Source organism: Ambystoma mexicanum, chromosome 6q (genome assembly GCF_040938575.1).
Source record: "Ambystoma mexicanum isolate Mex_15411 chromosome 6q, UKY_AmexF1_1, whole genome shotgun sequence".
Classification (NCBI taxonomy): Eukaryota; Metazoa; Chordata; class Amphibia; order Caudata; family Ambystomatidae; genus Ambystoma; species Ambystoma mexicanum.
In genome coordinates, this window is record NC_090937.1 from 742,627,970 (window position 1) to 742,644,012 (window position 16,043).

The 16,043-nt window shown below is 44.3% G+C and overlaps 1 protein-coding gene across 5 annotated transcripts in view; it reads left to right on the top strand.

Annotated features, from left to right (window-relative positions):
* Window positions 1-16,043, top strand: part of DCLK2 (doublecortin like kinase 2) — a 780,084-nt gene that overhangs the window by 706,532 nt on the left and 57,509 nt on the right. For all 5 annotated transcript variants that reach the window (XR_011282260.1, XM_069631258.1, XM_069631257.1 and 2 more), the window contains one exon: window positions 4,858-4,935. Coding sequence is in view for 4 of the 5 variants with exons in the window: in XM_069631258.1 (XP_069487359.1) it covers window positions 4,858-4,935 (78 nt within the window). In the remaining variant the exon portion in view is untranslated. The remainder of the gene's footprint in view (window positions 1-4,857; window positions 4,936-16,043) is intronic.

Sequence of the window (16,043 nt, forward strand, 5' to 3'; positions counted from 1 at the left end):
GTGTTTTAGGCATGGCATCCTGGTGTGATCTGGAGCTCTGTTCTAGATTAGGGATAGTGGTGTTGTAGTTTAGGTGGGAATTTAGATACCTATTGTAGTTGGTCCTAGCTCGGAGTCTGCTGTTTCTGTCTTGTAGGGGGCAAGGTGATACCTTTTAATATAGGGCATAATTGAGTAGGATAAGTAGTAATGGGTTCAACAGCGTTTTTCTGGTATACATAGTTCTGCCCTGGCTGCCGAGTAGGCTGCAAGTGGCTAGTTGTAAGAGGATATCAAGCTAATGGGGTAGGGGGGTGTAGGTATAATGACACTAGTGGGCTAGTAACAGTGTGGGCTGATAATCTAGGTGGTGTGGAGGTAGTCTATTTCAAACAATGAAATAGCTCATTGCTATTATAAACTGCAAAATAGGCAAAGTATGACATTCGCATAGGCCGGTGTATTCTGCGAAATTGGACTGAACTAGTTCTAGACAACAGGATTTTTAGTCTGTTAACAAAGCAAGTGCAGTCAGTAAAGTGGGCCTAGTCTAGTTTAGATCTGTAAGATAGGCTAGTCCGACAAAGCATAGGCAAGTGCAACCGGGGTGTGGGTCTAGGCCAGTTCTAGATAGCAGAATGAGTAGGGTAATCCAACATTAGCATAGACAGTTGTAAACAATAGTTCAAGATAGCAGTGTAAATAGACTGAACATAGACAAGTACAAGCAGTGGCTTTGGTTAGATCTACACGAGAGTAGGCAGATTCGATTTTAACATAGGAATCTACAGCAGTGGAGAGAGCCTAGGATAGTTCTAGACGGTAGTATTACTCAGTTGGTCTAACATTACCATAGGCAGTTGTGAACAGTGGGATAGGCCTGGGTAGGTTCTAATGTTGGTTCAATACAGTGCAGACGTGGTAATTGGAATACGATATGCATGCTTCGGATGATAAGAGGTCTGTGGGGGAGCTGGTCATTAGGGCGAGGAAGCGTTTCCTGATGCAGCGTGGGGTGATGAGAATAAGCAAATATGGGCAGTAGTTGTGGTTAACACAGCGCTGGTGATAGAACAGGCATACGTGTGGCCGGAGGCAGGTCCCAGGTGGTAGTAAGCCGCAATGCGAGGAGGACATGCACGTTCAGTGGGATCGGATGCAGCAGTGAGGCATAAGCGGGTAGGGCGCATTCAGTCAAAATACTTGGAGGGGTGAAGTCGCTATCTCACCTCGGGTGGTAATCTCTTATGATGAAGTAGTAGTCTGGTGTAAAAGAAGCAGGGTGATGGGCCCTGGCCTCTGGCTTGCTCTGGACAGGCTCAGGGACAGGCGCCTTAGTTTTCCATGCCTTCATTCATAGGGCTGGCGTTCGTGCCTGCCAGCGCACTTTGATTGGGCAAAGAGGAAGACGGTGAACAATCCCAGAGGGGCTGCAGAGGGCTGGGCAGCAAGCAAGGTGGGCAGCAGCTCAGTGTAGCACGGCGTCCATCTTAGATGTAGAGTATCAGTGTCGGGTCAGGTCGGATAAAGTACACTTCAAGTGCAATGCACCGAACCTTATGATTCTTACACATGATATTGCGAGCAATGCTGATAATGGGGAAGCGGTGAGAAATTCCATGCATCTATAGCCAGACACGCTTTTCATACAAGCGGCGGTGAACACGGGAATAAATTAAAGGGAGCCCTCAAGCTTACTTTTAAAGCAGATCGAGTCCGTATATGGTGCAGGCAGTGCTCCAGCAGAGCTGAGGGAGCTCCTGCTCCGATGAGCATGTGCCACTCTTCACACAGAATTTACAAAACGAATCCAGTACAATCTAAAACAGGCACTGGTACAGTCATGAACACTTAAAAGAAGCTGGGTTTTACACATCTCCAAACATCTCAAGCACGTTATAACACCCTGTTACCTGCCACCCTTTAAAAAAGATCCACCATTCCGGCATTCTTTTATTATATACAGCATGTGTGATCTTTGGCAAATACTGACTTCACATTGCACACATTTGAATACAATCTGATTATTTTACACACTAACATTTTCATCAACTTTATCTGTGCTGTGGAACTATACACTGCATAGTGTGTGTGCAAAGATGCTGCATCACAAAAAGACAAGTGCACTAAAAGTGCAGTCAAGATTTATGTTGTGTGAATTCTTTGATTTTTCTTAAAAAATGAATATTTGGGATGGCTATAAGGGTGGCAGTGAGCCCATGAAAGGAAATAAATAAAAAATGGGCTATTAACTAGACATGCATTCTTTGCAGAGTATGGAAATGTTTGCACTGCCAGAGACTCAGTGAAGTGCCACCCTCGCCATTCCTAAAACATAGCTGTTGCTATACTGGGTCACTGACTTTCCTGTCTCGACCTCATACTTTTCCAAGCTTTAATATTGAAGTATCTGATTGATTGAGGGCTGGGAGGATAGCTCAGGGGCAACACGCTCACCTTGGAAGCAAGTCGATGCGGAGCAAGGCAGGTTCGATCCCCGGGTCCGCGCTTAGAAACCTCTGGGTACTAAGCGCGTTATAACCAATTAAAAATTTGTAGTGCCCCATAAACACTTACAAAACCCTGCACACATTTTCAACTTGTTCCCAAGTGCTGTAGTCAAAATCTCACAAACCGTTCTAGAACATAAGCTCTGTGCCCAGGTGAACACACACACACACACACACGCACACGCACACGCTACCAGCACCTCTGCTGTATCCTGGCTGACATGCAAAGCCACAGAGCATGCTAAGCAAACTGTGCAGGTCATTAAAAGCACACAGCCTAGTGCCTTTGAGCACAATTGAAGCACTATAAAACATCTCTAATCAGCTTGGCTCAGAAAGGGCCTGTATATCAATAAATGCAGTATCACACACTCTTAGCTGCATGCTTGAATAAAACCACACAGATTGTACATTTTTAGAAACATACACAAACCAATACATTAAAGCCATCTTAAGACTGCCGTGCTCACTGTTAAAATGTTGTTGAAACCAGCTCGAATAAACACCAGGCCCAGTTTCCAATCAAAAGCTTTGCAGGCGGTCTCCTAGAGCCACGATCAAACCCAGCCGAATAACAAGGTTCCCTGCAGAGTTACAATCCGCTCTTCCAAGTTAATTAGTGCTACTGCAGGGGATCATCACACCAACACTGTGACATAATTCCCAAGCCCAGGCAAAGTGGTACCCCTACTGGAGTCAGGCTCCCCCTTTTTAGGTGTGTAAGGGATAAAGCCATGTACCCCTCCCCATTGCTGTTCCCTTATCAAAAACGCACAGAATTCTGTTTCTGCTTAATTTGCAGAAATGGCGTTTGTAACTAATCTAATTTTAGCTGTTTCCTGGGTCCAGAGACACTGCATTATCAACAAAGCACAGCATTCTATTTCGTGCATACTCGGCAAGAATTAGTGAGTGACACCTTAGATTATGAATAGTTAGCTTCCTGTATCCTTATAACAAAATCTAAAATTAAGCTCATCCTGCAGCGGTTTCCTGTGCCGTCCTTCCGTCATATGTTAAAAATGGCCGTGCTGCTTGCATTTGGGTTTAGTTGAAAAACGAATGTCTGTGTATTTTCCTGCGGTGTGTTTACACAGCTGTCTCAGAACATCCTGTGTTCCCGGCAAGCTAAATATGAAGACCAGTCTGTTTCCTGCTGCCCGCACGAGCCTTGGTACGAGTCATCAGACTTGCTGGGATTCTTGGCATTTCATTGTGTATTAATCACCTGTGGTTGAGCAGTACAAAAACCTGGCCCACAACAGTGCTGTTTTACAGCTGCTCAGCCCGTCATTCCCCTGTCACATGCTGTTTGCTTGGTCAGGTCACAGAGCAGCAGAGAGACGCATGCAAGCTGCGCAAGAGGTGCGGTTGAGTCAAAAAGACAATAGTTTGACTTTTTTATGGGCTCTCAGAAGCACAACTTACTTATAACGTGAACTTGTTTTCATTATTTAAAAGAAACCCGCCTTGTCAAAGGCAATAGTTTGAACTTTTGTACAGGCTCTGGGATGCACACTTTAGTTCGTGGTTAGCGAATTCACGTAGGGCTACCGTGCCAGTATCTATTTACACTCTGTATCAAAGCCAGTTAAAAAAAACATTGATATACATTTGTATATCAAAATTGAAATAAAAAAAGTTCTATCAAATTTCCTATCAATTTTTTGGGGCAACTTTATATAAAAAGGTTGCATACACATTTTACGTCCAAAAAAATATGCATTTGTATATACATTTCTGTATCCATTTTTTTATATTGATTTGTATATACATTTTAATATGTTATTTTTTATATTTTTATATACATGTTTATATTAGTAATATTTTTTATATGTATTTGTGTGTGCAGGTTTATACTAAAAAGACATAAGTTGCTTTAGCGTTTTCTGCTTCCTAACACATTGGGGAGGAACCCCTCTGCAACGTCATCACCGCATCACTTTCCAAAACCCTAGATTCACAGTCCTCATCTTCGGAGCTCACTTCGCCCTTAACCCTCGTTCAATAACCACCGCCGGATGCTCTCATTGTTATAGCATTTTCTTATAAAATGTATATTCACTTATATCAAATATAAAATGTATAGCCACTTATATAAAATAAACATTTTATATCCATTGATTTTAAAACTATACCCACATTTGATATCATCTTTGGTATCTTTTTTATATTGAATTTATATTAAATGTATATCAAAGCCTATCAAAAGAGGGTAGGACTAAGACCAGAAACGGGGATTGTGGCCACCTGTCAAAATGTTGATGGAGACAAAAGGGGATCCTTCTACAACTAACAGATTAAAATGTCAGCAACACCAGTCAGTAATGTGACCACATGAGTGATGTCTTGTTTCTCTTTTTTTCAGCTATGGATTGAAAGTGGACATTTGGGCAGCTGGCGTGATCACCTACATCCTCCTTTGTGGCTTCCCACCATTCCGCAGGTTAGCTTTCCAAATTATGATTACATGAAGATGTCCTTTACAGGGACCTTACACCGCAGCACTGTGGTTGAGTTGATCCGGAGTTTTCCATGCTACATGCATGCCCACTGTGGTTGACACCTTTTTTTACTCCCTCTAACTAAAAGTCTAGCTGGCATGTGATGATGGGAAGTGGATGTGTGGCAATCGGTATGATGAGGGGATTTGGTGGTGTGTCAGCGTACTTTCCTGTCATTGAATGTATGCAATTGAATTACGTTTCCACAATCCAATTGTTGATTTACCCTCGATATGCAATGTCAATAAGTTTGTTTAAGGGCTTGGGTCTCAAACACAATATGCCTGAAAGTTGTCCATGGGTTTATAACACAACCAGAGAAAGCTGTATGTGACACTTACTCCATGCGAATTTCGGTGTACGACTGAATGTATGTAGCTATCAGTGCCTGCCACGGAGTGTGTGTGTGTGTTTCTCCAACACACATTATCGGTATGTGGCATGGCGCAGAGAGAAGCGAATCTTGCAATTTTGATAATGCAAGAGATTCTGGAATGTGCGTCAAGATTTAGTGTCAAACAATAAGGGAACAATTATTGTGATTTATGGAGTTTTTATTTTTTTAATTCTATTTTAACATTTTGAAATATTGATGTTTGATGCAATATCAACTGTTTTATGAAAATAAAGGCAATAAAATGAAAATACAACCTACATATATTCACTCAAACCCTTGAAGTTAAGTTATGGTTCCTTGGTATCGTAATGTATATAATATAAAAAAATAAGTAAAAAAAGAAAAATACTTAGCAATTCCAAGGAAAAAACTTCAGTTGCCCTTATGTTACAAAGTCAAAACCGAAAATTTTGCCAGTTATAAATGCAGCCATAACCTATTCCCCTGCATGCGTGGCTCTTGACATCACGTGGCATCATTGATCACATCACTGATGAAATCGCAAGGGTCAACAAGTGCATTCCCTGAGTGGAAAAGAGGTGCGAGTTGGATGCGGTTTTGGAACATGCAGTAGATGAGCCGCAGGGCACGGGTCCAGCTCATATCCAGTTGGCAGAGATGGTATGAGTGCTGTGTCTGGGGGCATGGAAGTAGGCCCCCAGAAGCAGTACACGCAGGCCATGCTCACAAAGGCATAGCTCAGCCGTGGTACTTGCAGGCCCTAGCTGATATCATTTGTGACGTATGCATGCATGCAGGGTGGGGGATGGAATTAGATTTGCGCTGTTAACTTTAATGTCCCTTCAATGGAAGCTTTTTTTCTAGACATCTGTAAAGATGTTTTTAACATAGTTTGTTATATTACCATGTAGCAAACCATACCTTCCCTTCGTTCTTCTCATTAATTGTCTGCCTTTCTAGATGATCTACATTAACCAAGCAGGCACCCTTATAGCAGTGCCCACCGGGCATCGCCTTCAGCAAAGCTAAGGCACACACTGCCTGCTTTCAATGCCTGATTGGCATGGTTAATGGTGATGTCCGTCCTCACCATACCAATAGACACTCTTCATGGCATCACTCCTTCTTTTTAGGTCCCTGCATCCTCAACCCTGTGTATATGCCTCTTGACCCTCTCCTAATATCCAATTTCCCCCATTCGTTCCTTTGATGTGTTTTTCCTCCGACTATCTCTTTCACGCCACAAGGTGAAAACAATCGGACTCGAGCAGGCTCTCTACCCTTCCCCATAGTGGTCAGCTAACTATCTGATCTGCTTCCCCCTCCGCTCGCACCCTTATGTGACACTACCCCTTTCCCTCCTCCAAATATAATTGTGAGCCATTTTCTTTTGCAGGATTATCGTGGGAATCCCTTGTATCAAGCAAAAAAATGCAGTGGTTTGTTTCTGAAATACCTCAGTGCTGCATTGCATCATGGGAGATATATGAAGGTTTTTGGAGTGGGGGCACTGCATTCTCCATCAAATTTTATAAAATCTACTGGCAGAATTTGCCCCAAGCCAAAAAAAGGAGTTACAGCTACGATTGGATGTGAGGGATTATTTGCATTGAACCTTTGCAGAAAAGGTTTGAGAGGCTTTTGCTTCACATCTTCAAACAGAGATTCAGCATCGGAAAGTATCTATTCTAACTTACATTTCTAATCTTTAGATTTTCTCAAGCCGATTGCACCTCAATTATTTGTTCATAAAACCACCACAGTGAAAAATTGTTAAATCCATCAGTTACAATGGTAATCTCCTGTTTCAGTTTGTTCCATGTTTATGCTGTGCCTCAATTTGCCGACACATGTTTTGAGCTCTTGCTCTCTTCGGGGAAAGATTTGTTTGAAATATCTATTTTCACAAGCTAAACTACAATTTAGAATTGGTGTTAGTAGCAATTGTGATTAAAGAAACAGTGTTTCCAAATAAAACAGTTTGACCGATAATAAAATAAATGTTACATTCACATATATAAAACTGAGGTAGACGGAAAAACACAGAAAAATAAAAAAGAAAGCCAAAAAGACATAATTAGTTTAGTAATTAATTGTCATTAACAAAAAGAAAACATATTGAGAAAACTATTCAGTAATGTGTCGTGTTGGTTGTGGGTAAAACGTAAATAGTTTCAACTTATGAATTACATTAGAAGTGAGGTATTTATCTTGAGGGGGGGTCACGCTGATCTCAAATCCATCTGCCAGTTATTTGCAGTGATAGGTCTCGCATTCGATATTATTCAGCAGAGGTGTGTATTGAACTTCTAATCTTGTATTTTGATGCCAGTTTTTCTCAATAATGAAATGATTAATAGCACTATCCACGAAATCAGTCATTCTGAGAAATTATCGTAGTATCTTTTGCTAGGCTCCTCTAGTTAAGTAGGTATTTAAAGATTGTTCAATTGTTGGCAACAATAATTGAAATCGTTACAAGCTGAAAAGAAATATGGAAAAAATTGACAATAAATGAAATTGTTGGAAAGGGGCTTGATACTCAAATATTATTTAACTCTCTATAATCCAAAAAAAGATGTAAGCAAACGTGACCAGTTTAGTTACAGCTCTCAGTGGATTTAAACACCCCTTGATTCCCTTCCAATGTAGTTCTGCAGTTATGTATAACCATACATCTAAACATTGTGGTGGGTCAGAAGGACACAGACCTGTGTTACAGTTCACTGTGTATGCTTTATTAAAGAATAATTTAAACGCCTACCTCTCCCTATTCTACGGGGTATTCCCTACCTAACAAAACTAAGGTGCTTGTCAGTCGTCTGTGAATTGCCTTAAAAAGAATGTGTCCCCTGTGCAACTAACCTAGCTGACCCTACCACTATTGATGCCAACTAAGGACAGGAGAATGGCTCCCTTCACCTGTGTTCTTGCTCTTTGCAAAATTCTTTCAATAAGTAATCTTCAAATAGTTCCTGGAAACTTCTTTGATTAGTTCAGTTCGATTAACACTTTTCCTGTCTGTTTCTGTATCTCTTTCATACTCCTATTTTTCTTTTTGAAAGGGTCTTTTATTGGCCTCCTTTGAGTGCAACTGCAATCTTTGTTCTTCCCACCTCCAAGGGAAGGTTTATCCAAGCTGTCTGTGATTGTTTCTTTCTATACTCTATTATGAGTCTGATTATTCTCAAAGGGTTTTGCTGCAAACTCTTTATCTCTCGATTATATTCTCAATATCTTTACTGAGACAAGAAGGAATAGTTTCATAAAGATTCCCCTTTTCTTCTCTCGCCTTCACTATGTTTTCACTATCTGGTTTCTCATTAACTTCTTATTGATTGAGCCTCAGGATATTGACAGGGACGAATAGGAATGTTAATATACTGACTTTCATTCACTTCCCGTTTTATTGATTGATATATTCTCATTTTGTTGGTTCGGGCGAGTGTGTGTGTGTGTCCATATACATTGATTTTCATTTACTTCTCTTCTGCATTGTATACTTTCATTATAGTGACTTGGATGAGTATGAATGTCCATATAATAATTTACTGTCTCCTCCCCGGGTTTCCCGCTTTGCCAGTCAACTATTTTTCTCTGGGTTAGCACCACCAGATCTGTGCTTCTTTCTGTTTTCTCCTCAACTCGTCCGCAGCCTCTCTTGATTCCTTGTATTCTCAGTTTGGCTCGCTCTGATGAGTGCCAGGTATCTTTTTGTCTGGTTTGCTTAGCAGTTTCCTCCGCCCAGCGCTATCTGTGTGCTTGACAGGTCCCCTGCTCTACCACTAACTGTGTGGCCATGCCACCGCTAACTGCTTTGTTCTCTCCCCTGTAGCCAAGACGCCACACATCTGCTTCCTCAATTCAAGTTTTACAGCCAGTTAAAAACTCCCAGGCTTCCTGGAGATTCCAGTCTTCCCCCCCTCCCCTCACGCCCCTCGAAGAGGTGACACTGCCTTCCCTGGCTTAGTTTCTCCGCTCCTGTTCCCTCGCATGGCTTCTTGAAGCCCTCAGTAGTCCTTATTCATCATTTTCATCTCAACATTGTAAAGGTCTTATTTTAACTGAATATTTATATTTTCAATTTTGCAATAAGAGTCCTTTTGGGGCATGATTGGAGAGGTACAATTAGGAGGCTTTTCTGGGAGTTCCTCACACCAACTGGAGTCCTTGTCCCCACAGGGCGAGTCTCTACCGGTGAGGTTGCACTTGCTTCTGCCCCTAGGGAGGATATTGCATAGCGAGCTCGCCTCCCCAACCTCACAGAGGGGGGGCCCTCTCTTTTGGAGAGTAGGGACAAATTCCTGCGATTCATCTCATGTATTCCATAAAGTGTAATGTACCAGTTTGTGTTGGGAACTCATTCTTCATTGCAGGAACACATGTTCAGCATTCACACCTCACTTTGTGCAGGACAGCGTTGTGTGCCATTTTATGAGCATGTAATTCCACCCATTCTAAGTAGAATTAGAAATTGGACTAAGCCGATTGTGCATACTATACAGTTAGCTCTACAATGTGAATGCTATGGTCTTAGAAGTATGCCCCAAGTAATGTTCTGACCTGTATATCGTCTTCCCTTCGGACAGTATATTTCATGTTATGGCCTATACACTATGAAAGGTGTTTCATCTCCCAAGCAGAATGATTGAGCAGAACATTCCCATCTTCCCACAAGTCTTGAAGTCTTGAGGTTTTGCCTGTCTATTCTGGATTTGTTTGCATCCGAAGACATCTCCCACCCCTGTTTTGTTCCATATTCCGTGCTTTCTCGGGTGGCTGCCCAATCCCTGGACTGGCCTCATGGTCTGTTGTATACCTTAGCACCATTTGCCCGGATTCCCAGGATCTCTGCGAGAGCAGGTGTGACTCGTTAGAGGTGATTCTAGTGGTTCTCTTCTGCTCGAGGAGTTGCCCGACACCTGTTCTCATATAAATGTCCCTTGTCAGTTTTTAAGCGGACTTCCCACGCAGTTCCCACCCTGTGCATTCTGGCTCCTGTCAGGCTAATAGGTGAAGATGGCTTGTTTGACGATTGAGCAGCTGGAATCCCATAAACAGAGGCTGCCTAGAGATATCACCAGGGCCATGCAACCGCCCAGACAACTATCCATTTGGATGGCTTATTCCAGGCATTGGAAGCCGTGTCAGTCCTGGTGTTTAGTCCTAGGGTTCTTTCCCCAGTCTCATATCATACATTTTGCAGTTCCTTCAGGGTGTTTCTTTCTTGGCCTTTGCCCCTTTTTGCCTCCGGGCTCAATGAGCAGGAGTCATAGGTTTCAAAGAGCCCTCAGTTAGCGCTTTGGAGGGGTAGCCTCTGAGTGTGTAGGCTACTTGTTTTTTTATTCCATCTTTCGTCCCTCAGACAGAACGTTTATCCAATTGCCCTTTAATGTTCAAGTCACTGCAAATCACCCATTAGAGCCCCTGGATGGTCATGATTTGAAATTTTTACCCACAAACATTTGTCTGTGCTGTCATTACAGAATCAAGGCGTTTGTGGTGGGAGCTGGATACATTGTCTTGTGCAGCCACTTTGGGGGAGGGGGGTTCCGGCAGATTCTGTTCTTTGCTGTGATCCATCCTTCAGCTGAAGTTTTCATCATCCTTTTCCACTTGGGTCAGGATCCGATTCTCATCATTTTTGCTTCTCCTTCCTCTCCTGAGAACGTAGGTTTGTGCCTTATACTTGGGTGAATGCTCCTTGATTACATAGCTTGGACAGCCTCATTCAGGCCTTGTACCTTTTGGCCTTTCAGATATGTGGAGGAAGGCATCCTTGCATCTTTCAGCATGCAGTTGCCTGATATTATTTCCCTGGTCTACACCTTGCAGGATTGCATTTAAGCCTTTGTTAGGGGCAGAGCTGGCTAAAAGGGCGGCATGCCAAGGTGTTGCCGTAACAAGGGAAAACACTTGCACCTTTCTAAATCCTCATCGGTCACCGGCCAATAGTTCTTTTTTCTGCTCCTTTGGCTAATGTATTCTTTCCTTCAGAAATAAAAACAGGTACTGAAAATTAATCTTGTGGCAATTCATTTAAACTTCAATTTTTATCTGAATGAAATCAAGTAGCTCTATATTAAGAATCCAAAATGAATATTACAACATGCTCAAAAAAAGTATCCTCCATCGGAAGAGGCAAGAGAGGTGAGGGACAGTGGAGAGAGCCTCGTTAAGACTGGGGGAAAAGCCTGAGGCAAAAGCAAGCAGAGGGACCAACCCAGACCACCAGTTGAGCCTAAGGGGACAGAGACTGTGAAGGAGGAGGCGAGGAGCCCGGCCCAGGAACCCCAGAGGGCCCGAGGGGGTTGCCCTCTACAATTATAAATCTGAGACCAGGCTGGGACAGCAGCGTAAAGGTGAGACGGCCTCTGAGGGAGTCGCAACTCAGGAGCGGGACAAAGAGTGGGCCTGCCCTACACCAACAGCCCGGGACACTGGGGGGAGCCTGAACCCTCAGAGGCACCAACAGCAAACACCAGAGGCGAGACCTCTCCTGCCCTTGGAGGAGGGGGGAGATTGGGGGTTATAAGCTAAACCAACATGGGGGAAGAATTAGGTAACCTCCCCTCCACCACCAGAGAAACTGGCATAGTATGGAGGAATCTTCCAGAGGGAGACACAACCAGGGGTGTTGCTAGATCTGGAAACGATCACGGGCTAAGCTAATGTCGGGACTGGCAGGACTCGAGGCTAGCTATATACTTTTGGTTGTAGCCCCTGAGCATCTATCTGGGGCTACAATCAAAAGACCTGGGGCTATATCCCCCTCACCCCCCCCAGCAACGCCTCTGGACACAGCGCCATTCCTAAACAAGCGGGGGTGAGACCAACCGGAGCCAAAAAATAACCCCTTCGCACAAAAGAGGGGAGGAAAGTGGGGAGCACATACCCCGCACAGAATAAAAGAGGTGGAGAGTGGGGCCAGAGGGACAGAGGGGGGCCACATATCTGGGAAAGACTGCACCCAGGAACAATGTCTCAAACCAGAGGGAAAGATCAATCCCTACCCCCAAAGGGGCCCAGAAAACAAATGGAAGATAACCTCCAGAAATAGTGGGGTATAGAGGCGACACCCCCCCCCTTGGAAGCCAAATGGACCAGGAACAAAGGTCAGGGCGAGCCCCAGGAGAAGGAGGAACGCGACCAACAAGTGACACACTCACTCCTCAAGCAATATTTCACAGAATTCAGAGATAAAATCTCAGAAACAGTGCAAAAGCAGATGACTATAATGAGGGAGGATTTGGCCTCCGCGCTCCAAGAGATAAAGCAAGATGTGAATAATATGGAGGAAAGGGTGGATACAAATGAGAGAGCCTTACAAGAGCTGACGGAAGACTCGAGAAAAATTGAGACATGGGTGGAACAAATGGTGTTGGCAACCCACAACCTGGAGGTGCAGCCGGAAGATCTGGAGAACAGATCCAGGAGATTGAATATCTGGGTAAAAAATGTGTCAGAAGAGGTGTCGGACAAAGAGTTTGAGGCAGTGATGAAGGGTGTCTTTGAGGACCTGCTAAACACAGAGGAGACTGAAGACGTGAAAATTGACAGGATTCATAGTCGTACCTCCTAGAACGGAACCAGGGGCTCGCCCAGAGATGTCCTGCCCGCCCTTCAGGACTATAGAATCAAGGAACTGATCCTTCTACAAGCAAAGAGGGCAAAGGAAATAACTTACACTGGGTCAGAACTGCTACTCTTTCAGGACTTGTCCCAGATGACTTAGAACAAAAGGACGAAAATGGCCCCGATTACCCAGGCTCTTAGACAGGATGTACGCTACAGATGGACATTCCCGTTTGGCAAGGCGTTTGAATGGCAGGGTAGGCAACATCGGATTACTACCATGGAGGAAGGAGCGAGGATCCTAGGGCTGGAGGAAGAGCAGGAAGAGATGAGGGCTCGAAGCTTAAGGGTCAAGTGGGCCGTAAGAGTTGGGAATTATCAATGGTGGTGAAAACAAAAAGATACAAGAATGGGGAATATCAACTGCTCTTAAAGGGCCCAGCCACCAGAGACATCGGAGAAGGGGATGGCCACTAGGGAAGACCAGAGTGGTGAAATAATGCAATAGAGAAACAAGGGCTAAACAATTGGAAGACACCTGGGAAGGGCGACTAGGGGAGAAAGAGAGGAGATCCTGAGGGGAGGGATGGGAGGGGAGGAATCCAAAATGGTTTAGGGTGAACCTGCTGGGGCTCGGGCTGGCTGGGGTGTCTGGGGGCTCAACTCCTGAGGGAGATTCAGGGAGGGCTAGAGGCTGGTTGAGCTCTTCCAGCCAAAGGGAGGGGGGGCGATTGGGACGGTCACAGGAGAGGGAGGGATTCTGAACAGAGGAGGGGAATGGGACATGAGGAAAAGGGAACAATTCTTGGTGATGGGGAGCCTAACAGAATAAACCTGATAACCCAGAATATGAAGGACCTGAATTCCCTGGTAAAGAGGAAGAAACTGGAGAGGTACTTGCGGGGGTGAGATATAATTACATTGCAAGAAACACACGTACGGACACGGGACAGGGACCGCTTGAGGGTGCAGGGATTCCCTACCATAGTCAATCTACGGACAAGAACAAGAAGGCAGGAGTGTTGATAGCCTTGCGGCCCAACTTAGATTTTATAGTAACAGACACGGATAGGGATGCCCTAGGAAGATGTATAGCAGAAATCTAAAAGGGAGGGGGAGGGATTCACATTGGCGACTATCTATGCACCAAATAAAGGGAAGGACACCTTTTATACAGAACTCCTTTATTAGGCCATAGGAATTAGCAAAGGGCCCCATAATACTAACAGGAGACTTTAATTTGGCTTGTGACCCAGGAAAAGACCCTCAAAGGAACTGGTGGAAAAGCTCACGAGACTAGCATTATTGGACGTATGGAGGGAGAAAGGAGAGAGGGAGAGGTTCAAGTTTTATTTGCACGTCCATCATTCTTCAAGGATAGACTATGTTTGTACCCCCAGGAAACTCCTGGGCAGAGTGGGGGCCATAGAGGTGGGGGCGACTTTTGTCTGAGCATGCCCCCATAAGGGTGCAGGTAACTAGAAGGCTGTGGTCCCCGGGACTATGGAAATGGATGTACCCAGGCCATTTGTTTAAAGATGAGGTGTTGAGGAGCGAACTGGATGGGGAAATAACACATTTCTTCAGGGACAACAGGTAGGAGACCTTGGGACAAATGAGATGGGACGCCTTCAAGGCTCTTATCAGGGGAAGGATTATGGCGATTAAGGCACGGAGTGACAGGGAGATTGGTTTAGAGGAAAGAATCCTAGAAGGGAAACTCAAAGGAGTAATGGCGAGGATGCGTAGGGGAGTCAGCAGGGCCATGAGAAAGGAGTACAGGGCACTAAAAGCCCAGTTGGAGATTATCCAGGCACTGGCATTACTAAAACAGAAATACTACATAAAGGCTAACAAAGTGGACCAATTGCTGGCTAGGATGTTGAGAAGGGAGGAGAAAGCTGAGATGATCCTTAAGGTAAGGGTGGACGGAGGGGGGGGGGGGAACCAGTAGAGATACCAAGGACATCATTTGGGAGTTCTCAAGGTTTTACGAAGAACTGTACAGTTCAGCCAACCCCTTAGAACGGAGCCAATCCGACTACCTGAAAACAAAGGAGGTGGCCCAAATCCCAACCCAAGAAAAAGAAGCATTAGAGCTAGATATCACAGTGGAGGAAGTACGGAAGGTCATTATGACCTCCCTGTAAATAAGTCTCTGGGGCCAGACGGGTTTACCACAGAATTTTATAAAATGTATAGAGCAACTCTCATTCCATCCATGGTCCCGTTGTTATTTAATGAAATGGGGCGGGAGGGAAGAATAACAGCTACCATGGAGGAAGCAAAAGTGGTTCTCCTCCTTAAAGAAGGTAAAGCCCCAATGGTATGTGGCTTGTATAGACCAATAGCCCTAATCAATATGAATGCCCAGATCTACACAAAGGTCCTGGCTAACCGTCTGGACCAACTGCTTCCTCATATAATTGGCCAGACCAATCAGGGTTCATTAAGGGTAGACAGGCTAACACCAGAAGAATAGCCCACGTTATAGAAAAGGTTAACAACAAAAAAAGACCCTGGCAATCCTAGTAGCGCGAGACGCAGAAAAGGCGTTTGACAGGGTGGAGTGGTGGTTCCTATTCATAACAATGCAGCACATGGGCTTTGTGGAGAAATTCCTTAATATGATCAAGGCCAACTACCAGAACCTGACGCTAAGACTAACCATTAACGGCCAATTGTCCGAGCTCATACAGGTACTGAGAGGTATGAAACGGGATGCCCTCTATCCCCCCTTGCTCTATGTGATATATCTAGAGCCACGTTTAGTTGCTATACGAGCAAACTGGGAAATTAAGGGATACCATTTGGAGGGAGAGTGTATAAGGTAGTTGCCTTTGCCGATGATATGTTACTGATGCTGGGGGATCCAGAGGGCTCTCTGAGAGCTATCGAAGGGGAGATGTGTGGGAAGGTAGCAGGGCTAAAAATTAACCCCCTGAAAATGGAAATATTGAATCTGATAACTTCAAGGGCGACCGAGGAGCAGTTACGATAGAGCCTTCCATACAAATGGGTTGGGAAACATTTACTTACTTGGGTATTAAACTGACCAAAACAATGGAGGAATTATTTAGGGTCGACTACATGCCCCTAATAGAAACAATTAGAAGA